Here is a 24,925-nt window from a genome sequence, read left to right as displayed (position 1 = left end):
CCATGCAAAAAAAGTCCATGTGGAATTCTGCATTTCTTATGTGATTATGTGGCGCGTTCTCCACTGTACGTACGACTGTAATCGCCCAGACGTGCTGCTACTGTAAATACACAAATCACAAATCAGTCCAGGAGCCCTGAATCTCATTGGAGGGCTCCAAGAGGAAGGAGGCGTTCCTCCTGCTAATACACAATGTGAGGTCAAACATCAGAGGGTTTATAAAGCCAGTTTTCTGTTGCCTGCTGCTCACAAAAGGGATATTTCATTAAGAGGAGGGGCATTGACCATGAGGACGTCTGTAGTGCTGTTGGTGTTGCTGGCGGTGGCTTCACACACTGCTGCGAGTAAGTAAAGAAAATGCATTTTTTAAACTGAATTTTATGTAGAAAGTGTGACAGAAATAATTTGAAACAGCAGCGTAAAAATGTCACATTTAATCCGTCTCAGATCTCAGGAGTGATGAGGCTGCAGTTTCAGATATTATACAAGTTATTCAGGACATTTTCTATCTTCAAATGAATGCAAAGTACTTCAGAATGAGCACTTTATGTACTTTAAGATGGACAACTTCAATAATCAGAATAATCTGTCCTTCCAGTAGACAGAGAGATGACAACCAGCTCTCTAATATTACAGTCAGTGTCATGAACAACACTCATTATACAAGTTTTATATGTAAATTATGTTTCTTTGTTGCCGTTGTAAGTGGAACTTTCTCAAACCATCATGAATTACTTCATTTTAAGACAATATTTACAAAATTGGCGCTCTGTCAGTATTTTTATCTGTCAATCAGCAGTGATTTAGTTCTTTTTTTATTATTTATTTACTTTTTTGGCAGTTTTTGCCTTTATTTGACAACTATTGGTGAAGATGACAACAAGAAACTAGTGGAGAGATGGATTTGACATGCATCAAAAGTCCTTTGCTGGACTCAAACCAGGGACGTTGGCAGATATGTTGCATGTGCAGCAACCATGTGGTTACTGGGGCGATCCTACTATGGTTTTTGTGAGGTTGCTTTTAGGTTCCAATCAAATACTAAGCCTCCAAAGATGCTGTGAAAGACAAAATAGATCAAATCTATTCTAATTTAATCTCCTCCTTCCACTGAAATGAATCATTTCAGTTCCTCCAGCAGAGAAACGTTGTGTTTTTGGTTCATAAAATCTGTTTCTAGTTGAAGTTCCAGTTTCAAGAGTTTCCCATGACCTCTCTATGCAGTCATGCATGAATTTAAATGACACAGAATTTGACCTTTCTAATGCAAAGCGCAGACTATTTATCTTAATCCTTATTCAACTTTCACCTTAAGGTGACATTATGGGGAACATAAACACATAAAAACAATACTTAACAGACTCAACGTTTCTGGACGTGCACTCGTCCAGTCGGTCTAATATTCTGAGAAATGAATGTCATGACTTCTAAGGAAGGAATGAATATTTTGCCGGCTGCCTCGAGAACTGTATTATTTTGCATTTGACAATTCATACCTCAATAGTTGGCTTCAGGTTCTGAGCCGAACCACGAGAGGAGTGAAAAAGAAATGTCATTAATCTGAAATAATCCAGCCTGAATTCATAATCACATTCAAAAGTCTGATTCAAATAATAGCTGTTTTCTGCCATAAGTTTAAGCTTTTATTTGAACTGTATTTAATCCAAATTCGACCCCTGTGACATTGTTAATCTGTTGATAAAATCGTGCACACGCACTCAGCTGAGCATCACATGAAAGGGATTGGAGGAAGTAGAGAATTATATTTGTGGGCACCTTCAGTCACCTTCACCTTATGTCACATCATCAGTGGCAAATAGAGATAGATACATCAAGATTGTTGTAAAATTAAATGTATTAAGTCCAATAATGAGGACTTTGGGCAACTCTAAAGAGGATTTAAATAAACTACATGTCACTGAAATGCTTTTTAAGAGCCCAGTAGAGTGAGAAAACACTTAATTTACAGGTTGGTAATCTCCTAATAATTTTCTAGGACTACTTAGGGACAGATTATAGGGAAACTGTAAAGTTTTTGGAAAGTAAAACTTCAATTAAACCCAAATAAATATTTATTAATTTTAAAGTTTTTTACTGGAATCTTTATTCTCCCGATATGTTGTATTTTATGCTTGCTTGTAGAGAAATTTCACATTTCTCCATGTTCAACTGACTGATGGTATCACATATTAAATTGAATTGAATTGAAATGACTGCACACTGACTTAAAGACTAGATTTTGAATTAATTGGAATGAATTAATTTAAACTTCCAATTATATATTGTCTCTATTTTCTTTATTATAAGAACCAAAATACATGTTTCTTTCTAGGAAACATTTTCAAAGTTATTAGGAAACTCCTCTGAACTTACAACATATGTGTATGGAACTGGTGGCTTCTGCTTTAAGTATAATATATTTATTCTCAATTTATTTTCAGAGCCCAAAAACCGTTTCACTCGTTATCCGTCCTGGAACACTAAGATGTACCCAATCTGGAAGGATGGAGACCCCCGGTACAGAGACTCCTGGAAAGGTTTGTGTGTTGAAATATTGGTGGCAAATGTCATATTTATACACAGTTTGAAAGTATTTTGGAAATGAAGAGAGAGATATTGGACTGACATGCAACAAAGGTGCATCTTAAACCTCTAGGACACCAGGACGTCCCATTACTTTATGCTTTTGGAAATAAAATTATGTCTAAATTATGTTTTTAATTCAAGGATCATTACACTTATTTGGACTCACAGGCATATATTTCTGTGTCCGTGACTCAGTGTTTTTCTGTCCTCTTCATTGCAGGCGGCAGAGTGACGTTCAATGTAGGCAATGATTCACCAACTCTGACTGGAGCCAAAGTCACCTTCACCATCGACTTGGAGTTCCCACACAACCAGAAGGTGCAGCCGGATGGAGACGTTGTTTGGGCTGAAGACTGTGTTGTCAATGGTAACACAACACTAACACGCACACACACACACTAACACACATACACACACCATGCACAATACACACTTGACTGAAATATAAACAAATATTGGATGGGTTGTCATATAATTTGGTTCAGATATCCATGGCGCCCAGAGGATTTATCCTAACTTTGCCTTTAACGTTAACGTTTGTCCTGTGGCTTGGATTAAGTGTGCAGGCGTCACCTTTTTATTATTGCGACTACATGATGTGTGTATAATAACCCTCCTTCAACTTTCCTTTAGCGTCACCAGCAGGTCAAAGGTTGCATCCAGTCAAATACCTTAACATCTGTTTGATGGATTGGCACAAAATGTTGTACAGACATTCATGATTCCTAGACAGTAAATTCTACTTTGGTGATATTATGACTATTTCTGGAGCACCACCATGAGGTTCACATTTGTGGTTTTGAGTGAAATGTCTCTACAACCGCTGGATGGGTTGCTATGAAATTTGGTGCAGATGTTCATGTTCCCCTCAAGATGAATTGTCATAACTTTGGTGATCCTCTGAGCTTTCATGTGGCAACATCACCAACTTTGCTGCTTCATGACCAAATACCAGCAAAATGCACGACATCACATCAACCTCAGTACTTTCTGTTTAGTGCTAATTAGAGAATACTAGCATGCTAAAACTACGATGGTGAACATGGTGACATTAAACTTACTAATCATCCGCATGTTAGCATGTAGTAGTTAGCTAACTTCACACAGCTGCTAGCATGGCCTATCTTTCTCTCTACAATAGGGTCCCCACTAGCACCAGCATAAGCATTTGACTATTCTTCCACCACACATACATTTATACACACACTTTTATATACGCACTATAACCACGTAAAGATAACATCAAAACCAGTTCATCTTATTGGTTTAACAGTCGAGTACACACAGAGGAGAAACAAAACTGTCACAAAACTTTCAACAAGAAAATAAAGCCAAACACAAAATATATATCACCAACTTACAATTTCTTCATACAAATGAATAGTCAGTCTTAATAATAATATAAATTATTTCCATAATTAAATATATATGTTAATTTTTATTCATTTATTACTCCATCCTGCGTTTTAACACATTTAAATCTAAGAAAAAGGGTCTAAGATTACATTTCTCATTCCCTGCATGAGTAATTTCTGTTTCTGGTTTACATTTTATTTCTTACACCAGTTGTCTCTAGTTAACACACACAATTCAATTCAGGTTCCTGCAGTATTTGGAGATACTGTTTTAACAAACTTTTGAGCCGATCTTTAGTATTTTCTTGAACAATGTGCACTGGCAACGAGTCACACCTGGCCATGGTTCTGTACATCTTACTGCTATTTAAATCTGTTTAGCATGTCACAGTTTCTAACAGTCATAATGTTCTTGCTCCTCCCACAGGAACAAAGTACCTTGAATCTGAGCCAGTATACCCAACACAGAACACAGACTGGGAAGCTGTTTTCCCCGATGGGACACCAATTAAGAAGGACAAGAAGCCGGGCTATGTGTTTGTCTGGAAGACCTGGGGTGAGTCTAGCTGTCAGCAGCCATACTAACATGTACCCTGTTTCAGCTTAATGACTGAAGCTAAGCAGGAGTTGGCTTGGTCAGTACTTGGATGGGAGACCTACTGGGAAAAATGAATTTGTTGCTGGAAGTTGTGTTGGTGGGCCAGTAGGAGGCAGTCTTCCCTCTGGTCCTAATAAATCCCAAAGCTCCAGTGCAGTGATGGAGACGCTGTGCTGTAGGAGATGTTAAACCGAGGTCCTGACTCACAGTGGTCATTAAAGATCCCATGGCATTAATCACAAAGAGTAGGGGGTTCCCTGGTGTCCTGGCAAAATTCCCAATCCCAGCTCTCTCCATCTGGCCACCTAATCATCTCCCAGAGTAATTGGCTCAGCCATCCCCTCCCTCTTCACCTCAAGATGATTTGTGATGAGCAATCTGGTGCAAAATGGCTGCCGTGCATAACCCAGGTGGGTGCGACATATTGGTGGTGGTTGACATGAGTCTCCCCCTTCACTGTGAAGCGCTTTGGGTACCATGGAAAATCTCTGTATAAATGTAATCCATTATTATTATTATAAAGCCAAATGCTTTGAAATGATGTTGATTCTGAGGGTCACAGAGTTTCTTATGTCACAGGCTATGACCTGAAACATGACCCAGTATGGATTAAGAATGAGCCTTTTCATATGATCATGATTATGTCACTTCATTTGCCCTGCAAGACATGTAAAAAAACAATACATGATTGTCACTTTTCAGACTTCAGACATTGCATGTCACATGGCATGAGGCCTCAAGGATTTACTCCAAAAAATGTCACGTTAACAAGTGACAGACACATAAATACTGCTATGGTCTTGTCTTGAATTACAAAAACACCGGGAAACTGTCTTGTACGAAATGCAGAACACATTGCAAACTGAGCTTGAATTAGAGCCAGTGTCTCTCCTCCACTTCATATGACTAACTCAGATTGCTGAATGAGCTCCAGATAAATTTTTAAATGCATTTTTGCACCAAATGACTGTGTGGACACACTGTGGATTTTGGCCCCCATCACATCTGAAGGGGATCTTTTAATAGCCAATATAAACATGAGGAATAATTACAGCCTGACTGTTGTTTTAAGACAGACTTGAAAAACTGTGAACCCATCCCTTAATGTGAATGTGTTTGCTATTTTAATCAGAAGTTTCACATGAATTATATGAGATATTAAGGCCCAAATATGGTTGTTGCTGTGATATTGTGATAATTGACTCGAAACGATGATGAATGAATGTTCTTCTTCTCTTCATTACTTACTTATTTATGCTGAGATAAACAGTATTATGCTCTAAATTGTCTGTTTATTTTTGTCTCGCTCGCTTTTCTTGTAAAATGGAAAACTTAAAAATTCAATAAACATATTCGGAAAGTAAAAAAAACAAAACAAGTGAAGAACTTCACATGATTATTATGTATTATGAAAACTTAAACAACTATATTAAGCAACTAGTTCTCAGTGTTTGCACCACTTATAGTTATAAAAAGTGTTGAACATCGTCATAGTAAAAACCTTAACACTGTTTAAATCCCACTGTCAGATGTGTGAAACCTTTATTCTATTTATCAAAACAAAAAAAGTGATTTTACTGCATTTTCTCCAATCAGACAACATTAAACCAGGTCTATCTTAAAAAATATTATATTTACACTTGGAAAAACATGGACTTGATTACCAAGTAGACTCCAGAGACTGTTTAAAACACAGTTTCAGATTTGAGAAAGCTTTGTGAAAACAGAAAAAAGGGTAATTATGTTAACATTTATAAATCCTTCTCAAGCAGACAAGCTCCGACCCTGAACACATCTTACAGAAAGCTTCCTGATACAGTTTTATTAAATTAACTGGATTACAATCATGTGTAAATATTTGTAGTGAAGAGGAAGTGAAGTGTACTCACCAGGCTCTGAACGCTCACCTGGCAGGTCAGTACTGGCAGGTAGCAGACGATTCCTCCTCCTCTCTGACCATTGGGACAGATGACATCCCACTGGGCTCCTACACCATGGACATTGTTATCTACCACTACCGCAGCAAGGAGAAGTTCATTCCTCTGGGATATGCCTCCACTCAGTTCTCCATCACTGGTAATCAGTTTAGATTTTCTAAGTAGTTATTGCAAGACTAGAAGCTATAACCTTCAATCAGTGTTCATTTTGTTGTTATTATTTGGTTTTCGTCTCAGATCAAATCCCATTCGCCGTCTCCCTGGACCAAGTGAACGACATCGTGGCTGGAGACATGCGCTTCATCCAGAACAGAGCGATCGCCTTCACCATCACCCTCCACGACCCCAGCAAGTACCTCAGCAACGCAGACATCACCTTCAACTGGGACTTTGGGGATGAAAGTGGAGCCCTCATATCCAGAGAGCTGACTGTCACTCACACCTACATTAACTCTGGCTCCTTCAAGCCCCAGGTGGTGATCCAGGCGGTGATCCCGGATAAGGCCTGCGACCCACCAGTTGATACCCCAACCAAGGCCCCCGGTCCACCTACTGATCATGAAACCACAGGTAACTGAAAGTAGTTACAACACATACAGGAACTCCTTGTGAAACCACAGATTAGACAAACAACAAATAAAGAATTAATTATTGAGCTTTAGAGGTGTTGGCAGGTGGATTTTTAAATTTTGGACAGAGTCAGGTTAGCTGTTTCACCTTGTTTCCAGTCTTTATGCTAAGCTAAGCAGCTAACGGGCTGCTGGCTACGTATTGAAAGGACAGATATGAGACTGGTATCGAATTTCTAGCAAATGTCTAGTAGTGGTTGTTTCAGTAAAATCTTTAATGATGCTTACAATGTTTACTGTGTATGTACATCTTATTGAAGTATGGACCTGTAGTAGCTCAGCATCCCTCTCTGTGTACAGTCAAAGCTCCTGCAATGGTGTCTGCTGTTCCAATACTGATTTCCACCAAAGCAAGTGGTCTGGTTGTCAACACGGTTCCTTCGGACACAGAGGAGGACAACAGCGAGGACGAGGCTTCCACTGCCTCCACAACTCAGCAGCCTGGTCAGGAAACACCCACAGTGGCCAAGACTCCCTCCCCCATCAACCGCAATAAGCCAGCTGACTCAGCCTCGGCCGAGTCCTCCATGATGCTCCCAGCTGTGAATGAGCAGGCGAACAGTGAGGCAGGGACTGGGCTTGAAGCAGGTAGGCTGATTTGAGTAGTTGCTTGTACAGAATTAGGGTATAAACTCACCAGAAGATCATTTGTTCAATCCCCACCAGAGGTAGCTTGTACAACAATAGCAAAGTGTCACTAAGCTCATACAAGTGGACCAACTGTCAGATGAACCCGATAAAAGCATCAACTGATTTCCTAAAATGTAAATGTGATGTAAATCTTTCAAAAGGCGCTGCCATTGTACAAATCAACAGGTCAAGCTGACTTCAAAATGAATTGTTCTATTGTACTTTGAGGTTTAATATTTGAATTCTGATTTGCATGCTCACTGAGCGTGGTCAGATCAATCATCTTTACTAGTGTACTGCGGGACTGTAAGAAAATTATTGGGGTGGGGAGGGGTGCTGAATCTTATCTTTCATTTATTGATTTTTTCCTTGGACTTTCCCCTTGACTAAGGAGTGAACTACCCCCAATTTATCAAAGCAATATTTTTTAAAGAAAATATGACAAAATGGCAAAAATACACCCACTCTCTAATTTTGAATAAAGAGCTGTTAAATAAACATTTATTGCAGCCAACAAATGAATGAACTAGGACACATGCAGCAGTTCTATGGCCAACATATCCTCCATCCAGAATGACATGTATTAGTGTTTCTTGATTTGATGTTCCTAATAACATCACTGTTTCTAAACTGTTTTATGATCTGACAATGCTATGGTTGATGTTTGGTTAGATTGAGGGCAGGAAAACATCAAGGTTTGGGTTTAAAATACTAATGCGAGAATGGCTGGATAAACCTCTTATGGGACCCCGGGGCAAAAGTTTGCTCTTGGGCCCCTATTGACCCACACTATTCCACTATGGTAGAGCTGAAGTGATTAGATGATTAATCAATTAATGGACTGACAGAAAATGAATTGACAACAATTCATTTGCTGGTATAAGCTTCTCAAACCTTTTTTTCACATTCTAAAATGTGAATATTTATTATTTTTCCCAGTTTTCCTTGATAATAAACTCAACATCTTTGGGTTTTTGAGTGTTGGTCAGCCAAAACAAGTAATCTGAATATGTTAACTTGGGCTTCAGGGAATAATGATCTGTATTTTTCACTATTTTCTGATATTTTTCAGACTGAACAATGAATAAATTATTAGAGACAGTCATTTTCAGACCTATTGGTGATGAAAATAATTGTTTGTTGCTGCCTTCCAGTACTCCTACGCTGGCATAATACTATGCTGCCCTCAGTTCTGAGTGTGCAATTCGATAAAACACAACTTTACAATAAATTATCTCAATATAAACTGTCTTAAAACTAGATTCTGACCCTCTTCAGGACCAGGACCACTTGATGGGGAATGGAGATCCTGATATTGTACTTCAGTGGTGCAAATCTCTAACAATTTTGCGATCGATCAACTACATAGACCCTGGGTAGCCAAGGTAGCCTACTGGTTAAGACGCATGCCACAAAACAACTTTGTTGAAGTTAGGGGACCTTTTTCGTCAGTCGTCATGGTTAAAAGAAATGATAACAACTTGGTTACAGTTTGGAAATGACCACGGTTAAGGTTAAAAGAAATCAATGTTGACTGCTCTCATTTTTGGACTTGAGATGTTTTTGGCGCACTCTGGATTACTAATAATCAATTAAAATAAATAATTAAAATGATTGTGAATTAGATGATGTGATGTTAACTCTCTGCTGCTGTTTGTCCTCATCAGGTGTAAAGCGAACAGTGACACTGACGGGCCAAGCTACAGTGGTAGTGGTTGCTAAAAGGGAAGCCGATGATAAACCCTCTGATGATGACTGCGTGATTTATCGATACGGCTCCTTCTGCACCGGCATCGAAGTGGTTGGTAGGTGACCTTTCGTTAATGCTTTCTACGTTCATCAACATGTAAAATGGAAACAATAAAAAACTTTGAAGTGACTAGTCCTTCACCCTGTGGCCCTTGTCTTGGTTTTCAGAGGGCATTGAAAAAGTAGAGATTGTGCAAATGGACAATGCTGTGATGGCATCACCTGGAACGGACAAACATGCTTTGGATCTCACTGTTACCTGCCAGGGAAGGTGAATGCTACTCTAAAACAAATAAAGTTACACAGTGTCCTTTAAAAACACTTTATTTTATTTACTTTTACTTACTGGAGCATCTTTCTCCCAAAGCCTCCCAAAAGAGGTGTGCAGTGTGATTCTGGATGAGCAGTGCTTGAGGCCGATTCACACGATATGCAACATGGTGGAGCCTTCCAAAGAGTGCCAGCTGGTGTTGCGTCACTTCTTCAATGACTCTGGTGTCTACTGCATCAATGTGTCCATGGCCAATGATGTCAGTCTAGCCGCCACCAGTGCCAAAGTCAATGTCGACATGGGTACGCAGCCACTACCATGCAACAGTCCACAAATTGTTCAGTTTGACAATCTGCTTTATGCTGCTTGACAGTGTGATCCTTGTCCTTTTCTTTGTTTCAGGCTCGGATCTGTCCTCTTCTGGCACTATCGCTATGATGTTGGGTGTCCTGGCACTCGTCCTGGCAGTAGGAATAGTAGCGTTTTCTTACAAGTAAGAACTGTAACTTGACATGTCTTGTGATATTCATTTTTCTACAAATTATACACAATCTCATTCAATTACTTGATTATATTCTATATTTGTCTCATTGTCAACAAATCCCACGAAAAGACCAAGACCAACAACAGATTGATTCCACTGACAAGTACTCCCTGTTTATCCAAAGTCTGACATAGCTTCTTTTTTCCGTGAAATAGGGCTCTATTGTTTTCAACAACAACATCAACAGACACAATTTTGCTGCTGCAAATACTCACTGGAGCACAAAACGTGTATTAATCCGTGTCTGAAAACAGTGCCCATCTGAGCCTTTTTTAACGAGACGAAGAGTCTACAGCCTTGCTAGCAGTTCTATGAGGCTGTAACTTACTTATAAGCACATTAGTGCTTTGAGCTAAATGCTAACATCAGCGTGCTAACATGCTCACAATGGCAATGCTAACATTTCTGATGTTTGGTAGGTATGTTGCTGACCATGTTAGTGTAGCGTGTTAGCATAGTAACATTTGCTAATTAGCAGTAAGCACAAAGTTCAGCTTAAGTTGGTGAGAATGTCATTTGCAGGTTTTTGGTCATAAACCGAAGTATTGAACACATTAAAATTTTGACCTGATGGTGATGCTTGATAGAAAGTCACAAGGATTCATTTTCTGGGCACCATGGATACCTGTACCATTACATGGTCATCTATTGAATTGTTATTGAGATTAAAGGTTACAGATTTTCTATATTTTTCTTATTGTCAACAATTCTCATGTGCCGAACCAAACCAACAATTAATTAATTTACTTACAAGTATTTTGTGTGTATCCAAAGCCTGATATACCTTATTCCTCTGTGCTGTAGACCTCCGTTGTTGTCCAAAAACTATTGACAACACATCAATGAGTCACACCGCTGCACTGGGTGACATGTCCCTCCACCAAGAAGATTACGGTCACCTTAGTTTGTTTAGAAACAGCTCCAAAGACTAATAACAGCGTTCACGTTTTCAGTCTCTGGAGAGTAGTTTGGTTCTGCAGATGAGATTTTCTGATAATAAGAAAAATATAGAAAATCGCCACCCAAATCCTTTAACATTGCCATCCCCAGAACCATTGCCACCATTGGTGAGGGTGGATTGGCCACCTAATCCCCCATCAACACCATCCACGTTTCTGAGTCCTGTGGAACCAGGCAGTTACAAATGTGGGAACACCAGCAAAACCACAACCAATAGTGTGATATATATGCTCAAATTCCCTTGTGGATTTGCATATATTGGCAAAACTTCCAGACCCCTCAAAACCAGAGTCCCAGAACATAGAAGTGCTATCAGAAACCGTGACTATAAGAGCCCTGTGTCCAACCATTTCAAGTTTAATGAACCACACTGTCTGCCTCTCTCAGTTACAGTGGAAATGAACATGTCCAACTCCCACGGAGGGTGGGGGAGACATAAATACTCATCTTTTGAAACGAGAACTTGTCTGGATTCGCGCTCTAGATACTACTGTATGTCACCCAAGGGCCTAAATGAGGAAATGGACATTTATGTGACTCCCTGGACCCACTTCCTATTAGTCATATCCTCTGTGTATAACTAGTAATCTGTATTCTCTTTTTCTTCTCAGTCTTTTTTTGGTCTGTGTGCTGTTGGTCTTTGGCTGATAATATTTCACTCTTTATAGGACAAATAGAGGCGCCTCTTTAGTATTTTCCTGTACTTGATGATGGCTTACAAGCGTGATGGTGGTTAGGAACACCCTATGGAGTGTCGTCCTCTTAATATAGTTTTGTACATACAATATACTTTTTTACACATATTAATTGTTTTTTAAATTGAGTGTTTCCTGACTCTATTCAACTCTGAACTTTTTTGACTGCAGAGTTATGTACACTATCTACTGTATGTGTGTATGTATACATATACATGCATCTTAGTTACAGATGTGGGTGTATATATGCATTTATGGATATGTATAGGTGTTTTGTGTATACATTGTATGCTATTTTCACATTAGAAACTCGGTTCATGTGACTGTATCATGTGACTAGCATCGTGTATATTTAAGATGGCGTTGTGCTTTGTCACCTCAGTCTGATGAAGAGCAGTGGTGCTTGAAAAGTCACCTTGGTGCAAAAAAAAAAAGTGGAAATTGGAGCCCTGCAGTGTGTCATCTATTCTGTTTATTTCATCCCTAGACTCATACCACTAGCATGGATAAAAATAAATCTTTTTGTGACATGCTTTTAAAGATTTATGTCTTCAGTAGGAACCAGTAGACTTGGGGCTGAGAGCTGAAAACAGGTTAGAGAAGTCACAGAGAGATAGAGAGATAACTATCACTTTGTAGATTTAGGTATTTTTTATGGGATTTGTTGGCAATAAGAACAATATAGACAATCCCCCACCTTACCCTTTATGCACATACAATTGAAACAACTTATCTTGATGTTGTGCTTCACTCGACAGGCGCCTGAAGTCCTACCGTCCTCTGAAGGAAGACGTCATCATATCTGCAGGCCCGCAGCTCGGCCAGGCGCACACTTGCTCCGCAGCATCGATGTTCTGGAACCTCCTGAACAGACGAGGAGCCGTGGACAACTGCCCTCTGCTGCAGGACAGGCCGGTCTGAACCAGCCTTACACAACCAAATACCAAACCAAGCATCATCTGATTGCAAGTTACAGGCACCTGGGATGTCTTTTTATACTTTTTTTAAAAAAAACATGTTTTCTAAACAATAAACTTAATGAGTGTGTAACAATTAATTACAATTAAATCAAAAAAATTCTTAAAATTACAGCTTAAGACATGCTCTGATTTTTGTATGTATTTGAAGTTTGGTAGTTGAAGTGTATGCTTTCATTTGGACAAAACTGACTTTTAATATTTTTCAAATAAACTTTGCTCCAAACAGTTATTGCAGTTTTTGTTTTACTTAATTCATAACGCATTATAAAGCAGCTACACTCGTGCTGCGGCTGAGCTCCTTGTGGGATTATCCAAGATTTCAGACAGAACCGCCGACCCCACAAAACACAGCTCTCTTTCTTCTCTCTATTAGTTAGAGCTTATGGAAGTCACAGATTTCATTTTGATCAAGATAATCCTCAGTAATCATGCTGAATCATGATTTGTGAAACATGCATTGAAAGCTAACATACAACTTCAGAATTCAGTGGAGACATTAACATGTTATTTTTCATTAATTAAACCAGGTTTCCTGCATAAATCAGAGAGCGTAATTGAAAAATAGCGTTGTGTTGTGAATAGTGTTGTGGACCCAGAGCTTCAATTTATCTCAGCTTCTTAAACACAACCTGCTGAGATTCATTGTTTTTAATGTTTATAGTAAGATATACATCTTGTATAGGTGCTACAAAACCTATTGAGGATTCACGATTTAAGTGTTTGCTGGTATAAAACTGCAACTTTATTACATGTTATAGCATAGTTAGAAATTCAGAATTTAACATTTATGACTGATCAATCATGACTACTGATATACAGTACCACTGGTATATTTATATTTAGGAAACATTAATAAAAACAAAAAAACCATGTCATGTCACATGTCACAGGAATTTTATTGAGGACAAAGCCAAACTTGACATTTTCAGGACTTCAAATCTGAACAGCCAAACTGGTAATGGACAAACATTTCTGTTTGGAATGTATTCAAGAACACATTGCAATCATCTGTTTCCTGTTTAGCTAGTGCCTTTATATCCCTTTTAATATTCCTCTCCTTCCTCCTCTCCTTCACCCTCAATAGAGTCGACTCCGACCTCCTCATAATCCTTCTCCAGAGCTGCCATGTCCTCTCTGGCCTCAGAGAACTCTCCCTCCTCCATACCCTCACCCACATACCAGTGAACAAAGGCACGCTTAGCGTACATCAGATCGAACTTGTGGTCAAGCCGAGCCCAGGCCTCTGCGATAGCAGTGGTGTTGCTCAGCATGCACACAGCCCTCTGGACCTTGGCCAGGTCTCCACCAGGAACCACGGTGGGAGGCTGGTAGTTGATGCCAACCTTGAAACCAGTGGGACACCAGTCCACAAACTGGATGGTGCGCTTGGTTTTGATGGTGGCAATGGCAGCGTTCACATCTTTGGGCACCACATCACCACGGAACAGCAGGCAGCAAGCCATGTACTTGCCGTGGCGAGGGTCGCATTTCACCATCTGATTGGCTGGCTCGAAGCAAGCATTTGTGATCTCAGCCACTGAGAGCTGCTCATGGTAAGCCTTCTCGGCGGAGATGACGGGGGCATATGTGGCCAGAGGGAAGTGGATACGGGGATATGGCACCAAGTTGGTCTGGAATTCTGTCAGATCAACATTGAGGGCACCATCGAAACGAAGGGAAGCAGTGATGGAGGACACAATCTGACTGATCAACCTGTTCAGGTTGGTGTAGGTAGGACGCTCGATATCGAGGTTCCTACGGCAGATATCGTAGATGGCCTCGTTATCTACCATGAAGGCACAGTCAGAGTGCTCTAGGGTGGTGTGGGTGGTCAGGATGGAGTTGTAGGGCTCCACCACAGCGGTGGACACCTGGGGAGCTGGGTAGATGGAGAACTCCAGCTTGGACTTCTTGCCGTAGTCGACAGACAGACGCTCCATCAGCAGGGAGGTGAAACCGGAGCCGGTGCCACCTCCGAAGCTGTGGAACACCAGGAAGCCCTGAAGGCCAGTGCACTGGTCGGCCTGAGGACAAAGAGGGAGAGATATAATCAAATATGAGATACAATAATATGATCTAGTTTTATTTTTAATCACAATTAGGAATCATTTCTTCCTGATCAAGTTACCCACCAGTTTGCGGATCCTGTCCAGCACCAGGTCGATGATCTCTTTGCCGATGGTGTAGTGTCCACGGGCGTAGTTGTTGGCAGCATCTTCCTTGCCAGTGATCAGCTGCTCAGGGTGGAAGAGCTGGCGGTAGGTCCCAGTGCGAACCTCATCTAAGGAGACAGGTGCAATCAGAAGTGACTGGAGGGTTTGACAAAATTAAATCAAGATGTAACCATGGTATCTGTATTTCTGAGCATTTACCGATGACAGTGGGCTCCAGGTCGACAAAAACAGCTCTGGGGACGTGCTTTCCGGCTCCAGTCTCACTGAAGAAGGTGTTGAAGGAATCGTCTCCTCCTCCAAGAGTCTTGTCACTGGGCATCTGTCCGTCCGGCTGGATCCCATGTTCCAGGCAGTAAAGCTCCCAGCAGGCATTGCCAATCTGGACACCAGCCTGACCAACGTGGATAGAGATACACTCACGCTGTGGAAAGAAAAAAAAACAAGGAGAGGTTATTTACCTGTATGCATTCATTTTTTAATTTCATTTCCATCCTGTCACTGCTGGCTTCTAAAAACACATCTACAATAATTAGCAGGTGGTAAACTGCAACATAAAAGCATCTTTGAAATTAGAAACATTTAATTGCTCCCCCTATCTGATGCTGGCAGGCAATGCAGCAGGAGGCACCTCCCTGCACCACAATCCGCAGGGGACAGAAATGCCTGACAGCAGCCCTCCTCTCAGAGGAAGGACGTTCCTCTCGTCTTTCCTCCAATCTTTTTTTTTTTTTTTTTTTGGTTTGTCCTCTGTCTTTTATCCCACACTCTCTCCCCTCTCTTTTGCGAGCATAAGCACGAATGCAAATTCATTTGCATGTGCACAGGCGCGTGCACATCACCAGCCTGGAATATTCCACTTGCTCCTGAAGCCTTGAGGATGCACAATCACAGCGTATTGCTCATCCTGCATAATCAACCCTGTGGCATTTTATATGCCACAAATCTGCACACAAATTAAATGAATTCATCAGTAAGGATGAAATCAGTTAGGAGACGCGTTTATTATATATTTCAGGCCATGATTAAAAGCAGAAACACTGTGTCGCATCCATTTTTAAATCATGGATAAGATTAATAAAATATTCGCTTCTGTTTGCCATTAATTAAATATGATTGCTGCAATCTAATGTTTCCATCCATCCCCACCCAAACTGCCCCTCCCTGCATTAAGACAAGGTAGGGCATTTATAAGATGTCGTATTTTTACATATTCTCTCACTAAATTTGACATTTAAAAAAAAAATCCAGATAAAAATGCTACTGTTTTATTGATAAAAACAGATTTATTTCGCCTCCTCACTGTCTGTTATTGGAGCCTGAACGCAGCCAGCCAGTGCATTGTTCCCATCTCTACACAATGACTTATCACATCGCGCCACTGCTGCAGACCAATCTGTGTGTCAACAGTCAAATTGTGTTAAATGTAAATCAACAAGAAACGTGGGAACTAAATAACAGCTGCATAAAGCATCCAAATGCGCAGGTTTGCTAAATTAAAGAGGATTAGATAGAGATGGAAAACGACGTCGTGTTAACAGCAGAGACGCCGGCTGCTGCTGCTTTCACCTCAATATCTACCTCCTAAAAACCTCGCAGTAAGTGTCTCAGATAGATAGATGAGATAGAATAACTTACCATGTTTTCGTTTGAGGGTCAAAGAAGAAGAAAAGAACGAGAAAATGTGAAGAAAGAAGCGTTTTAAAAAGGTGTGTTTGCGTCGCGTGGTGTACCCGGCGGGGTCGATGCAACAACTGCTGAATGGGAGGGCGGCGCTACCAGATTTATACATGCAGGGCTCCTGTGCACTGTGCAAGAAAAAAAAGAGGTTTTACTACCACCATTTGGTGAGCTGGTTAAGGCCAGCTTATTCTGTATATTGCATTCAATTTTTTTTTCTGAGCAAAATGATGTACTGTAAAACCTGTCAAACGCATCACAGTAGGATGAATATCATGCTGAAGGTTACTGGGAGGCTGTGATTGTCATTTTTATCTATTTATAAGGACGATAAGATTTCTGTGAGTCTTAGCCAGCTGGCAAATTTTCAACTGCAGTCCTTTGGCGAGATGTTCTGAAACCGATGAAGTGATGGTTAAAAGAAATATACGTATAACATATAGAAGACAGAAGACAGCAAGCTGCCATAAAGCTAATTATATTTTTCATATGATAAAGATATATACATCTCTATTTGTCCAACCAACAGTCTAAAACCCAGAGATATTCAATTTACCATGATATAAAACAGAGAAAAGCAGCAAATCTACATACTGGACTAGCTGGAACCATGCAGATTAATTGATATAATCGACTAATTGACTCATCATTTCATCTTATTATTATCTCAAATTAAGGTGGATGAAGGTGATGTTTGATTATTTTATGATGAGTATGATGGAAAATTTGCTTTACTTGGATCATTTTATGCAAATTAAGCTATATATGATATGTAATTTTCCATATTTATATTTTGTGGGCAGAAATTTGAGGTTATTCTCGCTGAATAAAGGACAAGTTCAGACAAAGCTAATTTATTATGCATGCAGAGGAATGAGCAGACAAAGATTGAATACATCTTTTATTTTAGTGTGACAGACTGCAATAGAATCAATAGAAACCTGCACATTTCTAGTGTATATAAGCAAATTCTGCATCAGAAATCTGTGACGAGCGCTCGATGCACCTGACGCAGTATAAATAATGCAAAATGGCTGAATGCTTCTGCTGCACAAGATGCTTCCATCCCACTCGAGCTGATATCATCCATGTTGCTGGGGCCTGCCATGGTATCTGCCTGGCATGCCAGCTCTCCAGCTCTCCTCCCTCTTTGTCCTAGATTCTCTGCAATGATGTCATTCAGTGGGCCGATCACGTGGCTGCATGTCTGTGTAGCTCTGCTGTTCAGCTGGGCTGAGGTTGGGGTGTGCCTCCTCCTCTGTTTGTCCGTCTTGTTTGAGGAACTGAAAATGCCTGAATGGTCTTTTTTTAAGAGTGATGTGTCGTCAATGTGGCATGACGGTTGCTCTAAGGCACTCGATAGCCGCATTGACCAAGGTCCTCCTGCGCAGTTCTTCTGCAGATATAATAAAATATGTTTGGAAAGCCTTCCCTTCTAGCTGAGTCATTTGAAAAGAGGCTTGCATGGTGTTTCTGACATAATCAGTGTCTCCTGAGTTTACTGTTGGCCTGCAAAACTTCCTCATTGCAGTATGAACCAAACATGTTGTTTTCTTTTCCATCAGAACATCCGCCGTACTGTGGGAGAAATCATCATTTATTCAGCAGGGAAGTGAGGATGCATGATTTACAACCGGCTTTTTGCGGTTGCTGTACTCAGTATGAACTGCAGGGGATGAAAGAGAAGAACAGGAAGCAGCCGTGGCTCCCAGCCGAGACTTCATCAGAGAACATTCTACACTCCTCCCCCTCCTCCTCCTCCCCCTCCTCCCCCTCCTCCTCCTCCTCCTCCTCCTCCTCCTTCTCCTCCCCAGCAGCTGCGAGACTGGGAGGGTCTGAGCAGCTGCACACCAAGAGGAGAGAGGGAGGATGGGAATGCTAGAGAGATGGGAGTGGTCCTTCATGCCATGAAAATGGCTTTACTGCATCCTTCAGAGAGAATATGATACCCTGCAAAGTGACATATTTTCCATCTGTCACTTTTGAATGTTTTAATGCAGGTGATTTAGCTGAACTGGGTCATCAGACAAAATATCAAAGTTGGGTATCTTTTTTCTTTTGTATAAATACACCAGACACTGAAGGATTTTGAGCTTTAGCTTCAGCAGGTCTTGACATATTTTGGTGTGAGATTTCGCGGGTGGGGCCGAGCCTGGCAGGAATACTGGCCTGGAGGTCCACATGATTAGAAGACTGTCATACTGTAATATGTGTTTTGCTTTCTGAAACATATAAGCCATTAATACAAATGGTAATTCATGATTTATATCCTTATGGACTCTACTAGATGACATGCAGATATAATGACAAATAGTTCTAGCTAATGAGTTTTTTGCTCTCAGGTACCACTGTGATGATTTTCAATGTATATTTTTATAATATATAATATTTAAAAATGGTGGTAAATCTCATGTAAAAGCGTGCAGACACTCACACACACAAGTTAAAATAGATGAACATGGACACACAGATACTAACATACATACACATACATATAATAGATATACTGATCTTATAAATTTTTTTTTCTAATCCTTAATTTTCACACTATTCTTAGCAAAACCTACAAATTTCACCACATATTATATGTGACATGTAACAAATAATCTTTGAATCATTGAGAGATACTGAAGAAATAGTCTGGAAAGAGAAAGTGAAAGCATGCGTGAGTCAGCATATTTAAGTCAGCATCAAATAAATGAAATGAGTGTAAATTGATCAGTACAATCTTTCAAAAGCATTAAAATATAGAACGTACCTTTTGTTTTAAAAATATCAAATGTTTTATAGTAGATCAATCTGGTGTCCTGATTAGCTGGTCCACCTGATCATGGCCTGAAAATATCAACTGTAAGGCATCAGATGTCACACACTTTAATCTATAAATATTGAAAAATCCCACTATGACTCTCACTTTACAAATACAGTAGATGGCTCATAGTGATTTAACGGTTTGGCATAATTATCCGATTTCCCTCCTGGCTGTGGCTGCAGGTGACTTACTGCTGCTCTTGACTTTATGTCTCAAAATGTGGTTTATTTTAGGAAGCCCCACATTCAAAGAGGTATTATTTCTGCCCCCGGGGTAACTGTTGCCACAGGGTTTCCTTTGTTGTTAGCAACCAAGGTGCTTAACTGTCTGTTAGTTTGCTGGGGCCACTCTATAGGCCCACCAAACAACACATTTATTGTCTTTCTCACTGAAAGCTGAATGTTTAAGACAGACATATTGTCTCTTTAAAGACTGACCTTTTATATGGACAGAAGCCTTGATGAATTGTGTGAACAAAAGGGCTGAGCCATGCTGATGCCATGCATCTTATGCCGCAGTGGCCACACCCTATCATCCTCATGACAATTCATTTATTTATTTTTTTATTTTAAAAGCAGAGGACACATAACCTCGTAGGTGAGCAAGTGCATTTCGTTACAGACACAGGCACATCATGCCAAAAGATTTTGGAAAAGAGGTGTCTGGGTGTCTCACATCCCCCCACATAGAGGGGCAGCTGCACTGCAGCACATTAATGCTGCTATTTAAGCTGGGTCACGTGACTACCAGATAAAGGCGGTCTATGTGGATACTAGGCTGTATCCAGGCAACTCCGTTATTCATTTCCTAGCAACGGTTAAATCTTGGGAGTAGGACTGGGGGGTTGGGCGTCTGTTGCTCTCTGTGGCCTACATGCCCCTCATCTATGACTGGACTGTTTGACCTCCTTTATTCATAAAGACTGAAAAATAAAGATTGAAAATAAAACTACTATTCAATAAAGTCCACAGCATTATGAACACAGTGATTTTGAAAAGAATATTTGAGAAATTCTTGACAAGTTGAATGATATAACATGAGAGGACAGCCAGCTCTGGTTAAAGGACAAATGCACCAAAAATATAACTAATTGTAAAGCTTGACTGGCCTTTTTTGTAACAAAATCCATCTGAAATTAGGTAAAACATACCACATATGAAGCATATTTATTGATACTGTCATTGCATAGAATAAAATATTTCACCATGCAGCATCCCAACCTTTTCGGAAGACATGCAGCCTCTAATTCTGCAGTGTGGAAGGCGTGCATGAGGTTGAAATGCAGGAAAATCGTTGGTAATAAAAGATATTTAGAGGAAGATGAGCGGACAGATTGCCTGATTGATTTTGCACAAGCACAGAGATCAATTGCATGCATCATGTATAAGGCCAACTTAGATCAAATAAATAATCAATATTATTCTCTATGTCAAAGCATATTGTATTCTATTCTATTCTGTTACACAAGCTATTCCCCTGTTTGTATTCATTAGTTTTTCATGTGGGAACTCATGTTTGATAAACTTGGCCTATTTAGTATCAGCATGCTGAAAATTACGCAGCATTTTCCTCACAATTAGAGGCGCCATGCTTGCAGCACAATACCCGGAGGATGTCGGGATGTCGGGTGGGGTCTGAGGGGCGGTCTGTTGCAGCCAAAGAGCCCTTCATCCAATAGAAAGCCTCGGATTGCAGACTGACAGGGAACTGACCAATAGGGGCGCAGCAGCCACCCGGCGCCGGGGCTGCTCTTGCATATATAGCTCTGTCCATCCTCATGTGCGCCATTATCTCTTACATCGACCCCATAACTGTCGAATTGTAAGACTCCCCATCAAGGAGCTTCTGCAACCCTCAAGCGCTATAACAGGACATAATGGTAAGAAGTTTTTTTTTTTTTTTTTTTTTTTTTAAACTTTCATAAATATTTGAGATACACAGGCTGCTTCCACTTTTTTTTTATTATAGATGTGATTGTGGGTGTGAGGATGAAAGGAGGGGGGCGTTAATATGAACGGGAAAAAGTGGGAATAAGAGGTTGATTTATCCTAAAACGTTACTTTATAATAGAAATATGTCTTGAATAAGTAAATGCATGCAAACAGAGGCTGCAGTCAGAGGTTTGGTGTGAGGAGATGTCCTGGCGCACTGTGGATGGATACGTGGCGGGCAGGCTGAAACAAAAGACGTTTTCAACAGATTGCAGTGTGGACAGAATGAATAATGAAGGCTTCAGTCCAGACGTAGACTAGTCTGCGGCATTTTTCAGTCCAGCAACAACCCCCACCCCACCCCACCCCACCCCCGGTCATCACTCTCCTCGTGACAGCGCCGGCCGGTAACGTCAAGTCGATGTGCAGCCGCAGAGGAGGATGCGCAGAGGCTGCACCCGTCCGCAAATGTCCCACACCCCTAGAGAAACCCTATCCGCACGGAGGAAGGATGGAGTGCGCTGTCAGCATGGCGCAAGGCATTAAATATGCATTGCTAGTAATGGACACTGGCGAGCTGTCAGCAGATGGCTGCTGCTGATGAGACGTATCTGTTACTGTTAGATCTGGCTGCTATTTCAGCTTTTCTAAGATCAGACTCAAGTTTTCTTTTTTTCTAATAACAGTAAGGATACAGTTTCACATCAATTTCAATAAACGTCATCCGTTACTAGAGTGAGGGGCTTGTCGCATAGCAACCCAGCTCCAGACACAACGCAGTGCGCCAGAAAAAAAAGTTCAATCAACTCCAGATTGTCTCTGATTGGTTGTCGCCAGTCAATTAAGATTATTATTATTATTATTGTAAATGTAGAGTTGACATTAAACCCCACTTCTTCACCCATTCAATAATAAGCTTGTTGGTGACTTTAAATAAATAAAAAGATGATTTGCAAAACAAAACAAAAAACTAAAATACATTTTTTCAGTATTACATTTTCTCTTCTCTACTCTGACAGGTCTAAATGAGTTTATAAGTACAAATGAATGCATACAGGTGAATAACCTCTATTGTTTTCTTTTCTTTCCACAGCGTGAGTGTATCTCCATCCACGTTGGTCAGGCTGGTGTCCAGATTGGCAATGCCTGCTGGGAGCTTTACTGCCTGGAACATGGGATCCAGCCGGACGGACAGATGCCCAGTGACAAAACCATTGGAGGAGGAGACGATTCCTTCAACACCTTCTTCAGTGAGACTGGAGCCGGAAAACACGTCCCCAGAGCTGTTTTTGTCGACCTGGAGCCCACTGTCATCGGTAAGTGTCATTTCTGTCACTTCTGGCTGAACGTTAATTTAAGCAAATTGAAATGAAATATCTGAGGTTTTGCAAACCACAACTGATTCAATGTGTGGTTTTGTCTTAGATGAGGTTCGCACTGGGACCTACCGCCAGCTCTTCCACCCTGAGCAGCTGATCACTGGCAAGGAGGATGCTGCCAACAACTACGCCCGTGGACACTACACCATTGGCAAAGAGATCATCGACCTGGTGCTGGACAGGATCCGCAAACTGGTGGGTAACTTGATATCAAAAAGAAATTATTCCTAATTATGATTAAGATCATATTATTGTATGTCATATTTGATCATGTCTCTCCCTCTCTCTGTCCTCAGGCCGACCAGTGCACTGGCCTTCAGGGCTTCCTGGTGTTCCACAGCTTCGGAGGTGGCACCGGCTCTGGTTTCACCTCCCTGCTGATGGAGCGTCTGTCTGTCGACTACGGCAAGAAGTCCAAGCTGGAGTTCTCCATCTACCCAGCTCCCCAGGTGTCCACCGCTGTGGTGGAGCCCTACAACTCCATCCTGACCACCCACACCACCCTAGAGCACTCTGACTGTGCCTTCATGGTAGATAACGAGGCCATCTACGATATCTGCCGTAGGAACCTCGATATCGAGCGTCCTACCTACACCAACCTAAACAGGCTTATCGGTCAGATTGTGTCCTCCATCACTGCTTCCCTTCGTTTCGATGGTGCCCTCAATGTTGATCTGACAGAGTTCCAGACCAACTTGGTGCCATATCCCCGTATCCACTTCCCTCTGGCCACATATGCCCCCGTCATCTCTGCTGAGAAGGCTTACCATGAGCAGCTCTCAGTGGCTGAGATCACAAATGCTTGCTTCGAGCCAGCCAATCAGATGGTGAAATGTGACCCTCGCCACGGCAAGTACATGGCTTGCTGCCTTTTGTACCGTGGTGATGTGGTGCCCAAAGATGTGAACGCTGCCATTGCCACCATCAAAACCAAGCGCACCATCCAGTTTGTGGACTGGTGTCCCACTGGTTTCAAGGTTGGCATCAACTACCAGCCTCCCACCGTGGTTCCTGGTGGAGACCTGGCCAAGGTCCAGAGGGCTGTGTGCATGCTGAGCAACACCACTGCTATCGCAGAGGCCTGGGCTCGGCTTGACCACAAGTTTGATCTGATGTACGCTAAGCGTGCCTTTGTTCACTGGTATGTGGGTGAGGGTATGGAGGAGGGAGAGTTCTCTGAGGCCAGAGAAGACATGGCAGCTCTTGAGAAGGATTATGAGGAGGTCGGAGTCGACTCAATTGAGGGTGAGGGAGAGGAGGAAGGAGAGGAATATTAAAAGGGACACAAAGGCACTAGCTAAGCAGGAAACAGATGATTCCCTTTGCTCTTAAATACATTCCAAACAGAAATGTTTGTTAATTACCACTTTGGCTGTTCTCAATAAATTTCCTGTGACGTGTGAAGTTGTCTGTGTTATTTATTAAATTTGAATGGATGTTGCGAATGAGATGAGATTGCTGTTGCCAATAAAAGTAAAATATTTTGTGTATTTTTACTGCAGCTTTAGTGCAAATTTGAAATTCATATAAAATTACAAACCAGTTTGACAATTACAGAAAGGGGAGACCCGAGTGTTTGGTTATTACCAGAGTGATTTGGTCACTGATCCGTCATCCACGTGCCTTTTGTTTCCCTCAGAGAGGAAACACTTGTAATCTGCCCAGACATGCACATGAATACACAGTTTGCTTTGTAAATGCAGAATTTTCAAACATTATTTGAAAGACAAACAGCTCTGATGACAGAGAGGAATCTGAAAGTATGTTAAAGGACAGGTTCACAATTTTTCAAGTCTGTCTTAAAACAAGTCAAATGCCCAAATGAACATCGAAATAAATGGTAAAATGGTGAATAGACTGCACCTATATAGTGCCTTTTTAGTCTTCCAACCACTCAAAGTGCTTTAAAACCACAAGCCACATTCACCCATTCAGGGTACTGTTGCAGCCATCAGGAGCAATTTGGGGTTCAGTATCTTGCCTGAGGAAACTTTGACATGTGGAGTGGAGGGAATCAA

The 24,925-nt window shown here is 41.1% G+C and overlaps 3 protein-coding genes across 3 annotated transcripts; 2 read left to right on the top strand and 1 right to left on the bottom strand.

Annotated features, from left to right (window-relative positions):
- The first annotated feature begins 266 nt into the window (after positions 1-266).
- Positions 267-13,163, top strand: pmelb (premelanosome protein b). Its single transcript, XM_067593261.1, has 12 exons — positions 267-344; positions 2,442-2,537; positions 2,807-2,953; positions 4,369-4,497; positions 6,454-6,615; positions 6,714-7,046; positions 7,406-7,693; positions 9,403-9,540; positions 9,653-9,755; positions 9,852-10,057; positions 10,158-10,248; positions 12,713-13,163. Exons 1-12 carry the CDS (start codon positions 287-289, stop codon positions 12,873-12,875), a joined length of 1,914 nt encoding a protein of 637 aa, XP_067449362.1. The 5' UTR covers positions 267-286; the 3' UTR covers positions 12,876-13,163.
- A 648-nt stretch (positions 13,164-13,811) lies between these two features.
- Positions 13,812-16,895, bottom strand: LOC137185047 (tubulin alpha-1B chain-like). Its single transcript, XM_067593263.1, has 4 exons — positions 16,744-16,895; positions 15,307-15,529; positions 15,067-15,215; positions 13,812-14,958 (listed from the first exon to the last, which is right to left on the bottom strand). The coding sequence occupies exons 1-4, from the start codon at positions 16,744-16,746 to the stop codon at positions 13,978-13,980; spliced, it is 1,356 nt and encodes a 451-aa protein (XP_067449364.1). The 5' UTR covers positions 16,747-16,895; the 3' UTR covers positions 13,812-13,977.
- A 4,441-nt stretch (positions 16,896-21,336) lies between these two features.
- tuba1a (tubulin, alpha 1a) lies at positions 21,337-24,307 on the top strand. The gene is made up of 4 exons (XM_067593260.1): positions 21,337-21,476; positions 22,622-22,844; positions 22,954-23,102; positions 23,204-24,307. The coding sequence occupies exons 1-4, from the start codon at positions 21,474-21,476 to the stop codon at positions 24,182-24,184; spliced, it is 1,356 nt and encodes a 451-aa protein (XP_067449361.1). The 5' UTR covers positions 21,337-21,473; the 3' UTR covers positions 24,185-24,307.
- Positions 24,308-24,925: the final 618 nt, after the last annotated feature.

Source organism: Thunnus thynnus, chromosome 6, assembly GCF_963924715.1.
Source record: "Thunnus thynnus chromosome 6, fThuThy2.1, whole genome shotgun sequence".
In the NCBI taxonomy this organism is placed as follows: Eukaryota; Metazoa; Chordata; class Actinopteri; order Scombriformes; family Scombridae; genus Thunnus; species Thunnus thynnus.
The sequence above is the reverse complement of the archived record's forward strand: the minus strand, read 5'-3'. Positions and strand labels throughout refer to the sequence as shown.

Bases quoted from the DNA above. Each gene is read 5' to 3' on its own strand.
- tuba1a (XM_067593260.1), top strand. The intron at 22,845-22,953 runs GTAAGTGTCATT...GTTTTGTCTTAG, and splicing joins CCTGGAGCCCACTGTCATCG to ATGAGGTTCGCACTGGGACC. The intron at 23,103-23,203 runs GTGGGTAACTTG...CTCTGTCCTCAG, and splicing joins TGGACAGGATCCGCAAACTG to GCCGACCAGTGCACTGGCCT.
- pmelb (XM_067593261.1), top strand. From the start codon at position 287: ATGAGGACGTCTGTAGTGCTGTTGGTGTTGCTGGCGGTGGCTTCACAC. The intron at 345-2,441 runs GTAAGTAAAGAA...ATTTATTTTCAG, and splicing joins GGCTTCACACACTGCTGCGA to AGCCCAAAAACCGTTTCACT. The intron at 6,616-6,713 runs GTAATCAGTTTA...TTTTCGTCTCAG, and splicing joins CACTCAGTTCTCCATCACTG to ATCAAATCCCATTCGCCGTC.
- LOC137185047 (XM_067593263.1), bottom strand. The intron at 15,216-15,306 runs GTAAATGCTCAG...CTGTCTCCTTAG, and splicing joins CCTGGAGCCCACTGTCATCG to ATGAGGTTCGCACTGGGACC. The intron at 14,959-15,066 runs GTGGGTAACTTG...CTTTGTCCTCAG, and splicing joins TGGACAGGATCCGCAAACTG to GCCGACCAGTGCACTGGCCT.